The 19,518-nt window shown below is 37.6% G+C and overlaps 1 protein-coding gene across 1 annotated transcript in view; it reads right to left on the bottom strand.

The window, feature by feature from the left end:
- Nucleotides 1–19,518, bottom strand: part of ADGRV1 (adhesion G protein-coupled receptor V1) — a 1,990,932-nt gene that overhangs the window by 798,743 nt on the left and 1,172,671 nt on the right. Inside the window, exon 78 of the mRNA XM_085632468.1 lies at nt 16,943–17,350. Coding sequence (XP_085488594.1) covers nt 16,943–17,350 — 408 coding nt within the window. The remainder of the gene's footprint in view (nt 1–16,942; nt 17,351–19,518) is intronic.

Genomic DNA, 19,518 nt, shown 5'->3' with positions numbered 1-19,518 from the left:
TCTCAACAGTATCCCAATGAACAACTAGATTGCTAACATTCTATATTTATTACAAAAGTGTGGAACGCCTGACGTCATCTTGATGTAATCAAAACTGTAATACCTAGAGCATTTCCTTTAGAAATTACAGATATGAGAGGGTCTTATTTGCATCAAAATTATGGTTAGTGGTCTAAAAAACTAAAATGAGGACATATTTTCTGAGTTTTCAAATAGCGACAAAGAACTTTTAAATTATTTGTAATCTTTATGTTTTTTTATCCAGTTGACCACTTGATTAAATGTTGCACTTAGGGGAGAGGATGTGGTGTTACTTCCAGAGCTGCAGACTTTGCAACTGGGGAACGAGGTTGGAGTTTCTGCTTCAGCTCAAAATTCTGTGATTCTGGTCAAATCACTTAATCTCCCCATGTCTAAAACCAAAATGAATTTGATCTTGTGTGATGTAACCAATGCTCATGTAAAGCACTCCAATACCTGACAAGTCTACACTATATAAAACTGCAAATACACAAAAAATAGGTGTTTTGCACACTTCTGTCATTGGGCTACATGTGGGCTACATCTGGGTGATATTTGTGCTGCATTTGGGCTCTTTTGTCTCTGGTTGCCATCTTGGGAGATTTATTTGTTATGAAGTTTCCTAATTTCCTCTTTTACTGCAGTCTCCTCAGTAGGAAATACTTTCAGTTTTTTACTTTGGTTCCATCAAGAAGGCATTCAGATGTGTCACACATTTGCCATAAATTCTGAATGTTAGCACTCTAGTTGCTCATTAGATCACTGTAGTAAAGCTACTGCTCACCAGGGAATTCTGCTGCTGGTATTCAAAGTGCAAGTTTCAGTCTGCATGTCAGAATTCTTTTATGAAATAGAAGAGGATCTGAGAAGTCAAAATGTGCCCTAATTTTTCTTTCTGCAGCACTAATCATAATTTCTATGGCTAAATGAACCCCTCATTATTTTCCTTTTTAAATTAAATGTTTTAAGTGTTACCAGTTTACTCCAATCAAGATGGCTTCAGGTGTGCAATATGTTTGTCATAAGTAGGGCTGTTAGCGCTCTAGTTGTTCTTTAGAATACTCTGGGAAGCTGCAGTAGAACACAAAGGAATCAACTGACAGTCTCTGCCCTTGTTGGATGTACATGTTTTACTGAGAATTTCAGACTTCATTCTCACATGACTGAGAAAGATAATGTGAATTTACAGAAAATATGCTCTCAGTTTAGCTTATAGATCACCTTCCAAACCTCTGTGGGAAAAGCATGAGGAAATCGTTTTCTCTCAAACATGATTCATGATATCAAAGCAGAAGGCTTTTTCACATGGTAAAATCACCTTAGAACACACCACAATTCCTAAAAGGAGTATGGTACCATAAACAAATGATTTATAATGTAACTAAAGTCTTAAAACCTTCTATTAAGTGCATTGCTTTTTAATGAGGTGCTATCATGTATATTGGTCCCAAGATGGATGCCAACACTTCTTGGATGAAGTACTGACAGCCAATCAGATCTCACAAGGAGATGTGTGGTTAGGCTCCGCCCAGATATACCTATCTTTTTAACTCTAATTTTCTCAGGAACTACTGAACGGATTTACACCATTTAAGCAAAAGGCACGAGTCTGAACTGAGGACTACCTCTTTGCCAAATTTGGTGTAATTCCGTTCATCAGTTCGGGCTGTAGGTGCGTCAACAGGTCCTATGGGAAAATGCATGGGGAAAACATGTTTTGGGACCCCCTTTTTTCTCGGCCCCCGCTTGACGAGTCACCTTGAAATTTTCAGGATAGGAGCGGACCGGAGCTGGCCAAAAGTTTGGAAAATTTTGCGAAGATTCAGCAATCGGCGCCAACGTTATTCCAAATAGAATGTTGCGGGTTTCTTATGGAAAATAGGTTCTAACTATAACTACCTACTGGTGACTGCCGGTAGGTAATATATATATATATTATCTATCTATCTATCTATCTATCTATCTATCTATCTATCTATCTATCTATCTATCTATCTATCTATCTATCTATCTATCTATCTATATATATATATATATATATATATATATATATATATATATATATATATATGTATATATGTATGTATATGTATATATTACCTACTGGCGGTCGCCAGTAGGTAGTTATAGTTAGGACCCCTTTTCCATAGGAAATCCGCAACATTCTATTTTGAATAACTTTGGCGCCGGTTGACGAATCCTCGCGAATTTCTCAAAATAGGTGGGGCGCTACGCTCCGCTCCTACCCTGAAAGTCTCGGGGGGATTCGTCAAGCGGGGGCTGAGATAAAAGGGGGGTCCCAAAACGCGTTTTCCCCATGCATTTTTCCATAGGACCTTTAGAACGAGCTACAGCCCGAACGGCTGAACAGAATTACTCGAAATTTGGCAGAGAGGTAGTCCCTAGGTCAAGGAAGTGCCTTTTGTAGGTTTGGTGTAAATCTGTTCAGTAGATCTGAGAAAATAGCCTTTAAATCAATATATATATCTGAGCCCGCTTACGGTACGCTTACCGTATGCTTACCGTAAGCGTACGGTGGCGTGCGCGAGCGCGATTCTGATTGGCTCTTAGATCTTAGTAAACATTCGAATCGGTCGAAACCAGGAAGCGGCGGCCGCCATTTTGTGTATTTCACTCTGAAAAAAAAGAGTGAAAACAAGAAAAGGGGGCAATGAGGAGAGTTACAGACCCCCTAACATTTGTAAGGGGGTTAAAGAAGGACAGAAAAGTACAAAAAAAACATTTATTGATTTTTAAAAAATCACGGGGTACGCGTACGGTAAGCGTACGGTAAAAAAAAAAAAAAAAAAAAATAAATGAAATGCAGAATTAAGAGTTTAGATATTAGGGAGCTCTAAAAAGAGCTGTTGTGTTTATGAAGTCATTTTTATAAGTGGTACTTACAAGTAAGTACCGATGCAGAGTCTAAGGTTCAAAAGGAAGACTCTGTTCCCTTCATCATTGAAGTGCACACCATCTCCTCTATAAATGTCTTGCATGTCATAACGCAAGTTGTTGTGGTAAATGGCACCCATACCATAGTCACGGAGGAAAGCAGAAACAGATTTGTTGACGTGCTTTCTTGCTTTGTCAATCTGCGGACAGAAATGATTGGACCAGTTCCATTTTTGCCTTTGGCATATGTTGGAAAACACAAAGGCAGTTTTAGGGAAAAGTGAAAACAGTTGTGCAAAGGTGTCCTTCATAAGCATTTCCAGACCTACCCCAGTCAAAGTGCCTAGGTCATTGCCACCACAGTGCACTATTATGAGGTCAGGGTGTTGGATTTGCATGAAGGATTTCACCAATGGCATCAATTGGTGCCACTTTAACCCTCTCTGACCAATCCATTTAATGTCTACATTTGGCAAAGCAAGGTCTCTCATCATATCTGTTTTCTCTGCAAACTTTTCACTCCAGAAGACATAGCTGTGCCCTACAATCCACACTGTGAACATCTTCAAAGGAGAACTGGATGCACTCAGGAGGTGTCTTTCAGTAGAATGGCAATATGAAAAGAAAGGCAGTTTGGAAATGGAGGCATACATATTTTTTTCAAAACAAAAAGAACTGATTGGCTGTTTCATACCATTCTAGAATAAAAACTAGGCTGTATGTGTAAATTAATAGAAGCATGTTTTGTATTGGTACAGAAAAATGTGTTACCAAAGAACAGTACTATGGATTTGCTGTTAGGTTTGAAAAGTCAAGCACTCTTGCTCTGTGGAATTGAAACATTGTGTGGCGAACTTCTGACCTAACTCCACACAGCAGTGTTCCATGAGCTGTTGCTATGGTAGCAGGCAGAAGTCAAGTTGGGGGAAGGGTACTAGGCAGAAGTCAAGTTGGGGGCAGGGTACTTTTGGAAAAGGGTTGGTTTTCAACCAATAGAAATGTGTGATTACATTTGAAAAAAAGGGGGAAGCACTGAGATTTGAAACTTACATGTATATGTGTGGAAAAATAGAGGGAAAGTTTGCCATTATCTGGTTCTGCTGAGAGGAGAGAGGTGAACACAACAGAGATCCTGGCTCTGATAATCTGCTGTTTGAGTGCCACATTTCTTTCACAACTAACTAATTTTAAAGGTGAGTTATGAGTTTGAGAGGGGATGTATGTGGTAACTTAAGAAATGAATAATAGAAATGGAAATTCTTTTTGTTGAAGTTGCGTTTATCATTTTCTGTTTTGGGAGAAATTTAAATGTGAGGAACATGTAAAATATTATGGACTATGTTTTCACAATAAATTATGGTGTACTGGAAAAAAAAAGAATAGTTTAAGGGTTTGAGGTTGGACTCAGTAATGCAAATACATTCAGCATCACTAAGGCTGGTTGCCCTTGCTGGAATGTAGGCAGCCACCCAGGTTACACATGGTGGTGGTCTGAAAAAGCAGTTTGGACATGTGCATTTAAGAAAATCAAAAAAGTGGTTTCATAATGTGTCAGTCTGTAAAAGTGATTTTCACTTGCCAAAAAAAAAAGAGCAGTAAGTGTGCTTTCAAATTGGCAAAGAAATTTCGTTTTGTGACTAATGTGAAAACATGACTCTGTGTGCAAAGAGGAATTATAGGCAGAGATTTATTGCGTTTTTTTCTGGTGATTTCACAGTTGCATTAGTAGGAAAAAGGGGGAGCGATTTTTTGGGGGAAGAAGCAGACTCTTAGCACACACCCATCTGCTTGCCATGTATAATCATGCACAGTATTTACAAGCCAGTGGGGTTTTTAGGTTTCAGCCTGTAATGCAAATACATTCAGCATCACTAAGGCTGGTTGCCCTTGCTGGAGTGTAGGCAGCCACCCAGGTTACACATGGTGGTGGTCTGAAAAAGAAGTTTGGACATGTGCATTTAAGAAAATTAAAAAAGTGGTTTCATAATGTGTCAGTCTGTAAAAGTGATTTTCACTTGCCCAAAAAAAAAGAGCAGTAAGTGTGCTTTCAAATTGGCAAAGAAATTTCGTTTTGTGACTAATGTGAAAACATGACTCTGTGTGCAAAGAGGAATTATAGGCAGAGATTTATTGCGTTTTTTTCTGGTGATTTCACAGTTGCATTAGTAGGAAAAAGGGGGAGCGATTTTTTGGGGGAAGAAGCAGACTCTTAGCACACACCCATCTGCTTGCCATGTATAATCATGCACAGTATTTACAAGCCAGTGGGGTTTTTAGGTTTCAGCCTGTAATGCAAATACATTCAGCATCACTAAGGCTGGTTGCCCTTGCTGGAGTGTAGGCAGCCACCCAGGTTACACATGGTGGTGGTCTGAAAAAGAAGTTTGGACATGTGCATTTAAGAAAATCAAAAAAGTGGTTTCATAATGTGTCAGTCTGTAAAAGTGATTTTCACTTGCCCAAAAAAAAAGAGCAGTAAGTGTGCTTTCAAATTGGCAAAGAAATTTCGTTTTGGGACTAATGTGAAAACATGACTCTGTGTGCAAAGAGGAATTATAGGCAGAGATTTATTGCGTTTTGCTCTGGTGATTTCACAGTTGCATTAGATGGAAAGGGGGAGCGATTTTTTGGGGGAAGAAGCAGACTCTTAGCACACACCCATGTGCTTGCCATGTATAATCATGCACAGTATTTACAAGCGAGTGGGGTTTTCAGGTTTCAGTCTGTAATGCAAATACATTCAGCATCACTAAGGCTGGTTGCCCTTGCTGGAGTGTAGGCAGCCACCCAGGTTACACATGGTGGTGGTCTGAAAAAGAAGTTTGGACATGTGCATTTAAGAAAATCAAAAAGTGGTTTCATAATGTGTCAGTCTGTAAAAGTGATTTTCACTTGCCCAAAAAAAAAGAGCAGTAAGTGTGCTTTTAAATTGGCAAAGAAATTTCGTTTTGGGACTAATGTGAAAACATGACTCTGTGTGCAAAGAGGAATTATAGGCAGAGATTTATTGCGTTTTTATCTGGTGATTTCACAGTTGCATCAGATGGAAAGGGGGAGCGATTTTTGGGGGGAAGAAGCAGACTCTTAGCACACACCCATCTGCTTGCCATGTATAATCATGCACAGTATTTACAAGTGAGTGGGGTTTTCAGGTTTCAGTCTGTAATGCAAATACATTCAGCATCACTAAGGCTGGTTGCCCTTGCTGGAGTGTAGGCAGCCACCCAGGTTACACATGGTGGTGGTCTGAAAAAGAAGTTTGGACATGTGCATTTAAGAAAATCAAAAAAGTGGTTGCATAATGTGTCAGTCTGTAAAAGTGATTTTCACTTGCCAAAAAAAAAGAGCAGTAAGTGTGCTTTTAAATTGGCAAAGAAATTTCGTTTTGGGACTAATGTGAAAACATGACTCTGTGTGCAAAGAGGAATTATAGGCAGAGATTTATTGCGTTTTTTTCTGGTGATTTCACAGTTGCATTAGATGGAAAGGGGGAGCGATTTTTTGGGGGAAGAAGCAGACTCTTAGCACACACCCATCTGCTTGCCATGTATAATCATGCACAGTATTTACAAGCGAGTGGGGTTTTCAGGTTTCAGTCTGTAATGCAAATACATTCAGCATCACTAAGGCTGGTTGCCCTTGCTGGAGTGTAGCAGTCTGGACATGGGCTTTTTAAAAAATCTGAAAAGTGGTTTCATAATGTGTCAGTTTGTAAAAGTGATTTTCACTTGCCCAAAAAAAAGAGCAGTAAGTGTGCATTCAAATTGGCAAAGAAATTTCGTTTTGTGAGTATTGTGAAAAGAAATGTAGTAATATATTTAAATAAAATAAAGGAATTTTTTTTTTAGTTTTTTTCAGGTATTGCTGAAGAGCAGTGAACAAAATTTAAGATGCCTACAAAATCCAGAGTTCAAAAAACGCTAAAAAAAAACCTATATTTGAAGACAACTAGAGGATCAAAGTTAGTAGAAGATGCTGATGTTGGGAGGAAGAAAAAATCTTCTGGTAAGCAACAAAAAGATTTTCTAAGGAATATATTCAAAAAAAGGAAAAATGTACAAAATGTCTGTACAGGAAAGAATGATTTCAAACAAAAAGGACAAGAAAAAATTGAGAATTTAGTTAATGCAAATATACCTTCTGCAACTAAAAAGTTAAACTTAAACAGAAAAACAGCGTTTAAAGAGATACGTAGAAAAATGTTTCAGAGAAGAGTTATGTCCAATTTGATAAAGGATGTGAAGAAATATAAGAAAAAGACAAAGTTTTATAAGAGAAAATCTGTAATGAAGATGTAGAGAGGAAAAAAAAAGAGGAGTGATGTAATTGCAAGCAAAAAGAAAAAGGAAAATGAAGAACAGGTTGTAGGATGTTATTTTGAAAATAGCTCTGGTGTCAACTGCTACGCTAATGTAGTGCTGAATGTTGCATTTTATCTGGAAAGTTTGCAAGAGCAGATAATAGTAAATCAGGGAAAAAGATTCTGTTCAGAGCTGAGTCTCCTTTTTCAAAAGCTGAGTAAAGATAAAACTCAAATAGAAAGTGCTACTGAAATTAGAAAACTTTTAGATGTATGTTCAGGACGAACACAGTTTTCTCAAAATGTACAGCAAGACGCACAGGAATTTTTGATGTATTTTCTTCAGGTAGTGGAAGAAGAAGGAGTTCCCATTGACATTTTTTTTGGTCTCTCTTATAAATGGGAACATAGTTGTGATAATTGTTATAATATATGTGGCTCTAATGTTGATAATGAAAGGTTTATTTATTTGACATTGCCAGAAAGTAAAACAGTTACTTTTGCAAAATTAGTTAAAGATGCTAATCATAGCATGAAATGTGGTGAGTGTAAATCTGACATGTTTTCAACATTAATTTTAAAGGAATACGGACAGTATGTAATTTTAATGATGCAACGATGTAGAGCTGATGGTTCAAAATTGGATACTTTAATAAAGAAGTTTACAGGACAGCAATTATCAATTTCAGGAAAAACTTTTGTAACTGTTGCAATAATTTTCCATGATGGACCTACTGTTACTTCTGGACATTACACAGTTTATCTTAAATGTGAAAAAGGTTGGACACTGTGTAATGATTCCCAATTGATTTTCAAACAACGTTTGCCTTTTGATTTAGCAAATTCCTATCTAATCTTCCTGAAACCTAAATTTTAGACAGATTTGGCAAGATCTGGACAAAATAATTTTACCATTTTACTGGATTACCATTGCAATTTTGTAGAAAAAAGATTTTTTAAATTATCATTTGGCCTAATGGAAAGATAACCAATTGTAATGTGGACTTTTTTAATTTTTAATGAAACTTTGAAAAACCAATAATTTAGAGATAATCGGTAACATCTGCACAATTTAAATTTTGGAATGTTATTGGACTGCCATTGGAATTTTTTTCAAAAATGATTTAAAAAATTACTATTTGGCCATGCGGAAAAGTAACCAATTCTATTGTGGACTTAATAAATTATTCCAAAAATTTTCGTGAACCAAAATGTAACAGAGAATCGGTGAGATCTGGACAAATTAAACTTTAGAATTTTATTTGATTACTGTTGGAAATTTATTCCCCAAAAAATTTTAAAATTACTATTTGGCCTAAAGGAAATGGAATCAGATGTATTGTGGAGTTATTTGAGATATAATATTGTGATTATACTTCTGAAACAAACATATCAGACGGTATTTTAAAGAAATAACTATTGGTATTAGATGATATTTTTTTAGAATATTATGCATTTCTATAATGTTAAGTTTAAGTAAAAAGAGATTCTGGGCTTTTTTATTACAATCTTTGTGATTGTTATTTTTTTTTGCCCGCTGTAAAATGATGAATGCAATTGCTTTCACAATTTATAGTGAAATGCAATATATTCTGAAAACAGCAAAAATAAGGCAAAAATATTTTTTGGAAAAAAATGTAAATATGTGTACTGTATTATAAAATGTTTTAAAAATATTAATACTTTTTTCTTTTTTTTCAGATTCATATAGAAAATTTTCGAAAACTAGAACCGTTTTTAAAGCTATTTTTTAAAAAAACAAATGAATAAATATTTTTTTGAGTGAGTATGGTAAGTCAATAATAATAATTGTAGTCTCTCAAGGACCTTGTAATGTGATAATTGATTTTTAGTGTTTTTAAAAAAAAAAAAAAAAAAAAGTACGCGCACCGTACGCGTACGGTAAAAAAAAAAAAAAAAAGTTTTTAAAAACATATGTAAAAAAAAGATGAAAGATAAGGTTGGCTCTTAAAAGAACCGTTGTGTTCATGCAGGGACAGAGGAAAGAAAGCATGGGAAAATTATTCAAAGCGACAAATGTGCTGATCTATTTTGTTGTTCACTAGGGAAACACTGGTCTCCCTATGGCAAATTAGATCTTGACAAAAGGCGCATCGAATATCAACCCTTCGAAATCGAGGGTTCATTTCCAGAGGGCCAGCAAAAGGAGATTCTCCCCCCACAGATGAAGGGCTCACCTGACCTGCAGAAGAAGGAGTCAGCTCTGCAGATGATGGTCCAGGCTGAGCTGCTGTGGATGTACTTGCTTGTCTTTCTGAAGAGTTACCTCCAAAAAGATGACCATGTGTCCTTTTGTGTACATCCTTGAGGTGTCTCTTCATGGTGTGATTCCCAAAGGAATACTTCCTGTCAGGATTACCTCTAGAAAGTACACGCTGACACAGCCTGCAAGTTACTAAGGGTGCATTCACCTTTTGCTGGCCTTCAGGAAAAGTAAAATAATCCCATACATAAGAGGGCTTTTGTTTCCTCAATCTCTGCCTCAAGACAGTGCTGCTAATGCTAGCCTCACTCTCAGAAGAGCTCTGCTGTTCTGCCATCGTATCCCAAAGACAAACCAGCTCCTTCTCCTAAGGGATCACAAGCAGAAATGAGGGGAATGGGTGTGGTGTAGGAGAGTTCTAGAACTGAAAGTAGTTTCAACCAATCAAAAGTTGTGTTTCATGATCACATGACCTACCGTACGCTTACGGTACGCTTACGGTACGCTTACGGCAAAAGTGCGCATGCGCGTAAAAAAGACACGCGCTTGCGCGCATGCGCATAACAGACACTACCCGACACTTCCGCGTAACGTGCGCGTGTAGCGTACACGCGTACGCGTCCCACGCGGAGTACGCGCGGCTACGCAAATTGCGTAACTATACGCAAGCAGCGTGGATAAATAACGGACGTAGCGTAAACCGTACGCTTACCGTGAGCTTACGGTACGCGTACTAAAAAAATAATAAAAAAAATAGAAAAAAAGTACTGCAAATAAATTTTACATGTTTATTTTAAAAAATATATTAAAAAAAACATATTAAAGAATTTTAAAAATTTAATCATAGTCTTTATAAAAGGTAAGAAAATTAAAATAAAAATATGTTAGAAAAAATAGAAGAAAAAAAAAAAATTAGCATTTAAAAAACCTTGCAAATTCACTGAAAAAACCATGGGTTTCACACACGTTATAGTTAGGACTTAGCATTTAAAAAACCTTAGAAATTCAGTGAAAAAACCATAGGTTTCACACACGTTATAGTTAGGAATTAGCATTTAAAAAACCTTAGAAATTCAGTGAAAAAAACCATAGGTTTCACACATGTTATAGTTAGCTGGACATTTTACTCGTAAAAAACCATTGAAATTGCCACGTTATAGTTAGTTCAGCTAACTATAACTCGCGCGCCCGCAATGCACTGCTGATGACGTCACATATTACATCACTCATGACATGGTCAGTGACATCACTCATGACATCACTGATGACATCTCAAATGACATCACTGATGACATCATCCTTGTGATAGAGTGGTAGACCTCCTCTCACCCTAATATAACCTTTGATACACACATACAAAAATAGAGACTAAAATTTACAAAAGAATGGACATATCAATAACAGTTACAACAACCTCTTCAGTAATTCTAAGATCCACATACACATCCATTCATTCACCAACAGTTCAATACAGTCACTCATACATGTACTCACTTATCATATGTACTCATACACCTATACATCCTGTTACACAATGCCACTTATCCATAGAGCTACTCACACACATAGTCACCCATGCTAATAAAGAATAAAACATACATTTACTTGCATATACAGTTATTCACACACCACCACACTTACTTCTACGGAAACTTACACATACTTAGTCTTTTAAACAATCACTTATAGAAACACATACTTATTCATACAAGAACTCTTCCAATGTCTCACTCTCACATATACTCACTTATTTACACCAATAGTCACATATACTAGTTTAAAACATATGTAGTTACTCATAAAGACACTATTGAGACAGTCATTCACTCACTAACACACCCATACACACACTCATCCACCCATACAGTCCTGCACACATGCTGTCTTCAACATATACAAAGAGTGAGCCACTCATTCATGCACCTATGCACTACGTAATACCCGCCACCGAACCATGAAGACACTCAGACTGATACTCAAAAAACCAACTAATAACCCATATAGACACCCATGTAGCTACTCACCAACCCATGCAGCCACATATACACAAAGTGAGAGACTGATACAGATATTTCCATATTTAAACATTACTCACTAAGCCATGTATTCACTATGATACACTTAATCAGTCAGCTACACAATCAATTTTTCAAAAACAAATCATCCATTTAGACACTTATATACCCATTTATTCTTCCATCGACCTTGAGATATACATAAATAAAACATATTTAATTTTCAGGAAAACACACATTCACTGGATGATGTCATCAGTGATGTCATTTGAGATGTCATCAGTGATGTCATGAGTGATGTCACTGACCATGTTATGAGTGATGTAATATGTGACGTCATCAGCAGTGCATTGCGGGCGCGCGAGTTATAGTTAGCTGAACTAACTATAACGTGGCAATTTCAATGGTTTTTTACGAGTAAAATGTCCAGCTAACTATAACATGTGTGAAACCTATGGTTTTTTTCACTGAATTTCTAAGGTTTTTTAAATGCTAATTCCTAACTATAACGTGTGTGAAACCTATGGTTTTTTCACTGAATTTCTAAGGTTTTTTAAATGCTAAGTCCTAACTATAACGTGTGTGAAACCCATGGTTTTTTCAGTGAATATACATATATATACATATATATATGAAATATTTTGCACATTTTGCACCATTTTTGCACATTTTGCACATTAACACTGTTTTTAAATTTTCATCTTGCTGCTATTGCACTTATGCACTTTCTTTTTCTGCCATGGTACTGGATTTATCCAGCTAAAGAGTTCGTTTTTTATCTTAAATTGTTGCTATATTTTATAATTTTATGGATTTATCCTGTAATTGTATTGATTGCACGATGCAAATATGCAAAAGAATGTAAAAAACATATATTTGGATTAAGACTTACATGTAACATATTCCTACAATGGATTCAGCTTATTCAAGCACATATCGTAAGTCTTTCTACCTTGTACATTATCATGTGACACAGAACAGGGGAAGTGGGTGGTACACTTAAAACACACTTAAAAGTGGAAAGGCAAGGCTCTTGAGGCCAGAAACGCGTCGTGCGTGGGTTGTGATCTGCAATAAAACATCTTACCTGAAGTCCAGCGGGGTCCGAGTTTCCTTCTTCGCCGCCGTTGAGTGGAAGTAGCAGGAATTTGAACTTTCCGATATATATATATATATATAAACACAAATATATCTAATAATTTTTTACACAAAAAATTCTTGGCAAGGTACATATATGTGGAGTTAAGAATAGTAAACATACACTTACCTATATATATTGACATAGTTGAAACTAGGCTAATCAAAATTGTATTTTTAAATATATTTTTGTTGCATGATCGTTCAAAACTCGATTTTCTGGTACTTAATCTGCTCTACAACGTAATGAAGAACCCCTTTGCATATTGGTTATCAGATAACCTTTAGATGATTTAATATTTAATTTATTAATATAGTAAATGAAATAATAATAATCTTTAACAAACCAATAAATCATAAAAAATAAAGTATATATCACAGATTTCATGTTCACACATGGCCTCTATTATATAATTACAAGTGAATCATTGTGGTTGCCAAGGGGTTCTTCATTATGTTGCTGATTTGTTCCCTTGCCTTGGAGCCCTCATCTATTTGCAGGGGGTCCTATCTCTCTACATTGTCCATATCTGCTCTACATCAGAGGTGAACTTTCTTTTGTGCATGGGATGAGCACTGGCCATCTGGAGAGAGCTTGGTGTGGTGAATCAGGAGAGCAGTGGGCATTTAGAATTTGGAGAGTGCTGGGCATTGTGCAGCAGAGGAGCACTCCGTGATGCACAATACTGCAATATAGGACCATGTGCATTAGAACGATATGCAGCAGATGTATAGTGTGATATGTGTCAGGGTCACAGTGTCTTGTACAATGGAGAAACAGGTTAATGTGCAGCAGAAGGTGTGTGGCGATTTACCGTAGCGGGCACAGATTAGTGTGTAGTTTGTGGGCACGGCGTGATGCAAGAGATGTATCAAGTTCTCCAGCGTTAGCCATGAGTAGATACTCCACCCATGTTTACTTCTTTGTAGTTGAGTATTTGTCTGGCACTTGTAAAGCAGAATGTGAAGAAAGCAAGCGTTGACACAGCCAATAGGTCTGGCGTTGGCTCCCAATCTTTTGGCAATTCTAGTTTTGTTATGGTTATTGCTGCATTTTCTGGTTCTGGAAACTGCCAGACCCTCGTTGATCCAAACAAAAAGATGGTTAAAGGCAAAAATGTTGTTGTTTGGTCTCCAAAAAGCACATGTTGATATAGTACTCCCTAACACTGAAGGGAACTACTTTGTGTATTGAGGTGCTCCTTGTGAGAGAGCAGCCAGCCTCAACTCATAGTGAAGTCAGCAATAACTGAAGTGGAGTGACACATTGCTCTTTGATGCATGCCGAGTGACTGGAAAATAAGGTGAATAACAAAACCGCTGACTAATCGACAAAGTCTGGGTGAAAGCCCCTATTGGCAACCAAGTTATACAAATAATTTTAGTAAATCAAAAGGTCTCAGCTAACACAGACTTAAAAATGTCAGCCGGTCTGACACTGGCTGCCAGCCATTTACCTTTGAATAAGAAGATGTGAAAGAAAGAAGGGAAAGTAAGGGAAAGCAACAAAGAAAGAAAGGAAGAGAAGAGAAAGGCAAGAAAGTAGGCAAGAGGAAAGGAGGAAATAAAGAAAGGAGCAAGGAAGGAAGGAAGGAAGGAAGGAAGGAAGGAAGGAAGGAAGGAAGGAAGGAAGGAAGGAAGGAAGGAAGGAAGGAAGGAAGGAAGGAAGGAAGGAAGGAAGGAAGGAAGGAAGGAAGGAGCAAAGAAGACAAGAAATAAGCAAAGATGCATAGAAAGACACGAGGAAAGAAAGAAAGAAAGAAAGAAAGAAAGAAAGAAAAAAAGAAAGAAAGAAAGACAAAGGCATGAAAGAAAAAAGAAGAACAAAGGATAGAAAAAAGTGAAGGAAGAAGGAAAGGAAGAAAGAAAGAGGAAGACATTTAAGATAAGGGGAGTACAGAAAGAAGGAGAGAAAGGGAAAAAGGAAAGAAAGTGGAAGCACAATGGAAACAAAGAGGAAAAAAAAACATAAGAATAAGGGAATAAGGAAAGAAAAAGAAAGAAAGAAAGAAAGAAAGAAAGAAAGAAAGAAAGAAAGAACGAGAAGAAAGAGAAAGCAAAAGAAAGCAAAAGAAAGAAAAGAGGGAAAGGGAAAGAAAGAAAGAAAGAAAGAAAGAAAGTAAGAAAGAAAGAAAGAAAGAAAGAAAGAAAGAAAGAAAGAATGAAAGAAAGAAAGAAAGAAAGGCAAGAAAGGCAAGAATGAAAGGCAAGAAAGAAAGAAGGGGAGAAGGGGAAAAAGAAGGAAAGAAAGGAAAAAAGAAAGCAGGAAAGAAAGAAATGAAGGAAAAAGCAAAGTGGAAAAAAAGAAGGAAAGGAAGAAAGATAGAATGAGGATGGCAAGAAAGAAAATGGCAAAAAGGAAGGAAATAAGGAAGAAAGGAAAGAACGAAGGAAGGAAAGAACGAAATAAGGAAGAGAAGAGAAGAAAGAAGGAAAGGAAGATAAGCAATAAAGAAAAAAGAAAGAAAGAAGGGAGGGAAGAAAGAGGAAAGAAGGAAAGACAGGGGAAAAGAATACAGAACAGAATGAAAAAAAGTAAAGAGAGGAACAAAGATAAGAAAGAAAGAAAGAAAGAAAGAAAGAAAGAAGGAAAGAAGGAGGAACACAAAAAAGAAGGTGGAAGAAAGAGGACAGCAAGAATGAAATAGGAAATAAAAGTAATGGAGGAAAGAAAGGAGGACAGGAAGAAAGAGAGCGAAGAAGGCAAGAAAGAAAGAACAAGGCAAGAAAGAGAGAAGGAAAGAAAGAAGAAAGAAGAAAAGAAAGAAAGGAAGAGAAGGAAAGAAAAGAAAGGAAGACAGAAAAGAAAGAGCAAGAAAGAAAGAAAGACAGGGTTGCAAAGACAGAGCACCCTCATGATATTATATTCAGACTTCATGCGAGCTCTTGGTATAGTGTGAAAAAGCAGAAATCAGATAAACAAAGGCCACTTCCAAAGGAATTTACAACAACATTAGCAGGAAATAGAAACTGATTGGAAGGTGCCCTGTGCTCTCATCAGGTAGAAAGCTTCTACTATCACATCAGGCTGTATAAACAAGTGCAACACTAAAGTAATAATAAAGTAAAAACAAAAACATTGGAACTGTAGGTAACTACCTTGCACGCTTCTACGCTCCTTGTGAAAGCACTAAATGCAGTCGCTCAAAGTAAAATCAGCCAGTGGCTGAAGTAGGCTGACCCATTATCCCATGTTGTATGCTGTAGTGGGCGGAAGCAGAATGGGAATGACAAAGGTACAGACCAACCTATCAATAGAGGTTGCTTAAATCCCCTATATGTAAGTTAATATACATATAATTTTAGTAAAATCATAAGGTCTTGGCTAACGCCATACCTGAAAATTAGGAGTAGATACGCTACTCTGCTCTAATGTGAGAACTTGAAAACACGTCAGAGTTTTCGAAAATTAATTAGAATTATTTATTTGGAGTCTGGATCACATTTGAAGGTTAAAACTACTTTTAAAATGACCAGATTTGTACAGAAAGCCATGGGGACAGGTAGCACAGTGTCATAAACATGTACATGCAAAACTCACGTATGGGTGCGTATGCACATCTGCATAGCTGTCAAGAGGCAATATGATATGTGAGATGTCTTCAGTTACCCCTAGACTGATGCCCAACATCAGATCTTTTAGCCTAAGGCCATAATGTTAAAAGCAAAATTACAAGTCCCGGAACATAAAGGTCTGTGCCTTAAAATTCACAACTTGCTCCATATGTCATACACTACATTCGAAACCAGGCAGCTGTAAAATGGAAGGAAATAAGAAAATAAATATACAGATATTTCCACTTTTGTATTTTAACAACTGGAATTGTTTGCTAGTTGGTGCAATTATTTTCTTGTGTAGCATTCACTATGGATTTTAGGTGTGCTACGAGAGGATGAAGGTTCTTGTCAAAATTGGGAATTTCAGAAAATGTTTTCATCAAAGAATCCCAATTGTTACCTGCATTGAAAGCAGATGCTGCATAACAGCAGCATAGGGACTATTATTCACCAAACCCTCTTACTGTACCCTAGGCTAGGGACATTCATAAAGGCAAACCTAAAAATAAACTTTTAACATAGATTGAAAGTCACATGGCATCAGTTATTACATTCTTACATTTAATGACAATCATTTTACAGCTAGCTCTCATATTTATTTACATGTTTCGGACTAATAAAACAAAGGGCCTGCTTTTTGTTGACCTGTCATTTTAGGTGAGCTATTAAGGCATCTGTGTGGAAAACAGAAAATTGAGATATAAACTATTTAAGGCCTAAAAATGAACATATGCAGTACATGGAACACATTACTCTTATAACGGCATTAGGAGTTTTGGTTTACTAACTTACCTTATCCATGATATTCATCAGAGCACTGAGTTGTTCTTCTGTGTTTTCAGTGGCTACTTTGGTTACTACATTTTCAAGAACTCTGTTCAAAATATCTTCATCCAAGGGTTGGTACAGTTGGTCAATTAAGCCCCAGACTGACTGGGATGCAGTGTCAGAGACAATGGTTATGTTGGCAATCCTGTAAAGCTGATCAATTTTGGCACCTCCAGTAGGGTCTGTGAGTATAACCTGAAGACGTTTGGGAAATGGATTTAGAGAAGCAGTGTCCGGAGTTAGCCTGACATCCAGAGCAACATTTGTTTGACCAGGTTCAAAGGTCAATATTCCCTCCGACTTGACAAAATCCTTGCCTGCTATGGCTGGTGATATTAAGGTGCGCCCAACAGTTTCAGCTTTTTTCAATTCCTACAAAACAATAATAATTTGATAAAGCCTTCAAATACAGATGCATAGTTTCACTCACAACTTATAAATCCAGTGAAACTCCATTTATTTAAAAAAAAATGTAAATGGCAGTGATGTCCCAGGCTGCAGAGACATTGTTTCTGAGATCTCTCTGCCTTACAAGCATCACCATTATTATTCTAAGCCTAATATACTATGAGGAACATATACATCTACCACGGGAACCCTGAGCAGAGGTCAGTCAAACATGGGGAATTACTTATTGTTACAGGTACATCACAAACAGGCTTTGGCCTGTAATAATGTGTGACATGACAACATTCTCAAATTTCCTGATTAATGGCGAACATACTTTGGTTAGTTATGCTCCATTGGTTTGATCCTCTTGTGATGAGGAAGTCCTGCTCTTGTGTGTTTCAGTGTTACCAGTGGTGGCCTCTTAAGCTGCTCCTCGCAAACCTCCTGGCAAAAGTGCAGTACATCATCAGCCCAAATTAACCTTGCCATCCCTGGATGCCCCATATTGGGGCATATTGGTTGCATTTGAGAGTAAATACAAATGGGACATTCTCTAGTAGGATGGATGATTCACATGTCCATATCAAGGATTTTGAAGAACAAATATAGGTGAACATCTGCTGAAGACTGAAAAGCTGTACGTGGCTTAGGCGGTGGTGTCAGATAGGGTACACACTTGGGTGCAAACGTGAGCACAGTGAGTGTGGTGATCTCATAACCAACACCTTTCTTAATTACTGAGACGCAGCTTAAGGTAGAAGGGAGCCAATCACACAGCGGGAGGGGAGGTTTAATTTAATAAACAACCAAAAAATTGACTTACCATTCAGCTGGCCGGGTCCCGCATCTTATTGGCTCATGCTCCTGCTCTCCTGCCTCTGACAGGAACAGGAAGCAGGCAGCCAAACTCCCTTTGGACCCTCCCCTAAGTCAATTACAACACTGCAAGCAGCGTTGTGATTGGTGGGGACGACGCCCAGCCAGGGGCTTACGGGGAGGCCATGTTCTCTATGCAGGCAGAGTGCGCATGACTGGTTTGGGCAGCCCCAAACGGAAAGTTTTAACAATTATATTTTTCTGCTTCTCGCACTGCGAGAAAGCAGTGAGGCGACACTCCTCCACCCTAGTGGAGAAGCCGCTCCTGCAATCACATACAGGGAACTTCCTGAGTTGTGGACTAAACCCACATTGATATTCCCACATCTGAAAGTAGTGAATCTGAAGATATTGGTACTTCCAGGAAACAGGAAAACTTGCCCATTCTGAGAATGCCCCTGAGAAATAGGGAATGAAACTGGGATTGATTCCCCCATGAATTCTGGCATGTTATTCCTCATTTATATGCCACTATCCCCACACACATTTCACCTGCTTCACCATGTGAAATATCTGGGTGAAAAGCTCAGGTGCTGCAGTTTTCCAGCAAATCTCATAATCAGCGATTCTGCTGGCAGCTCCCATTTGCGTCGCAATCGGGAGTTACATGCCATTTGTAACCAGGATTGTAGTGCCAATTTGAAAAACCTGGAACACACAATCACCTAAATGGGATTGACAGTTTTAAAACATGAGGGCTCCAGCATGCACAGCAGCATGGCTGCACAAGGGGCCCATTATGGCAGACAAATCTTGTTGACATACCTTTTTGTTTGTTTTGTTTTATATAGGGCAAACTTGACCCGAAGGTATCAGAGCGCTTTACATGCATGAGCACCAGTTGCGTTACACAAGGACACATTCATTTTTGTTAGGCACGGCGAGATTAAGTTATTTGCCCAGACTCACAGGATGTTGAGGTCATTGCCGAGACTCGAACTCGGTTCTCCAGATTTGAGATCGACCACCCTAGCAGTTAGACTACATCCTGTTCTCAACATATTTGAATCAGTGATGATGGTGACCTTGAAAATAAATCAGGGCAAGGTAGGGTATTTATACCTATTTCATAAACTGGATTAATGACGGTGAGACATAGTAGACAAATTGTTCCCACATAGATTTTCTAAGGTACTGACCCAAATCTGGGCCTTATTCCAGTAATAACAGCACCCAACCTCACATGTAAGTTTATCCCTGTAATTATTCAAGTTAACATCGCATGCACAATTTTTACTCACAGCGATAGGAATTCCTGATCTGCTGATAATGCA

Source organism: Triturus cristatus, chromosome 2_1 (assembly GCF_964204655.1).
Source record: "Triturus cristatus chromosome 2_1, aTriCri1.1, whole genome shotgun sequence".
In the NCBI taxonomy this organism is placed as follows: Eukaryota; Metazoa; Chordata; class Amphibia; order Caudata; family Salamandridae; genus Triturus; species Triturus cristatus.
This window is presented reverse-complemented; position numbering and strand designations above follow the sequence as displayed.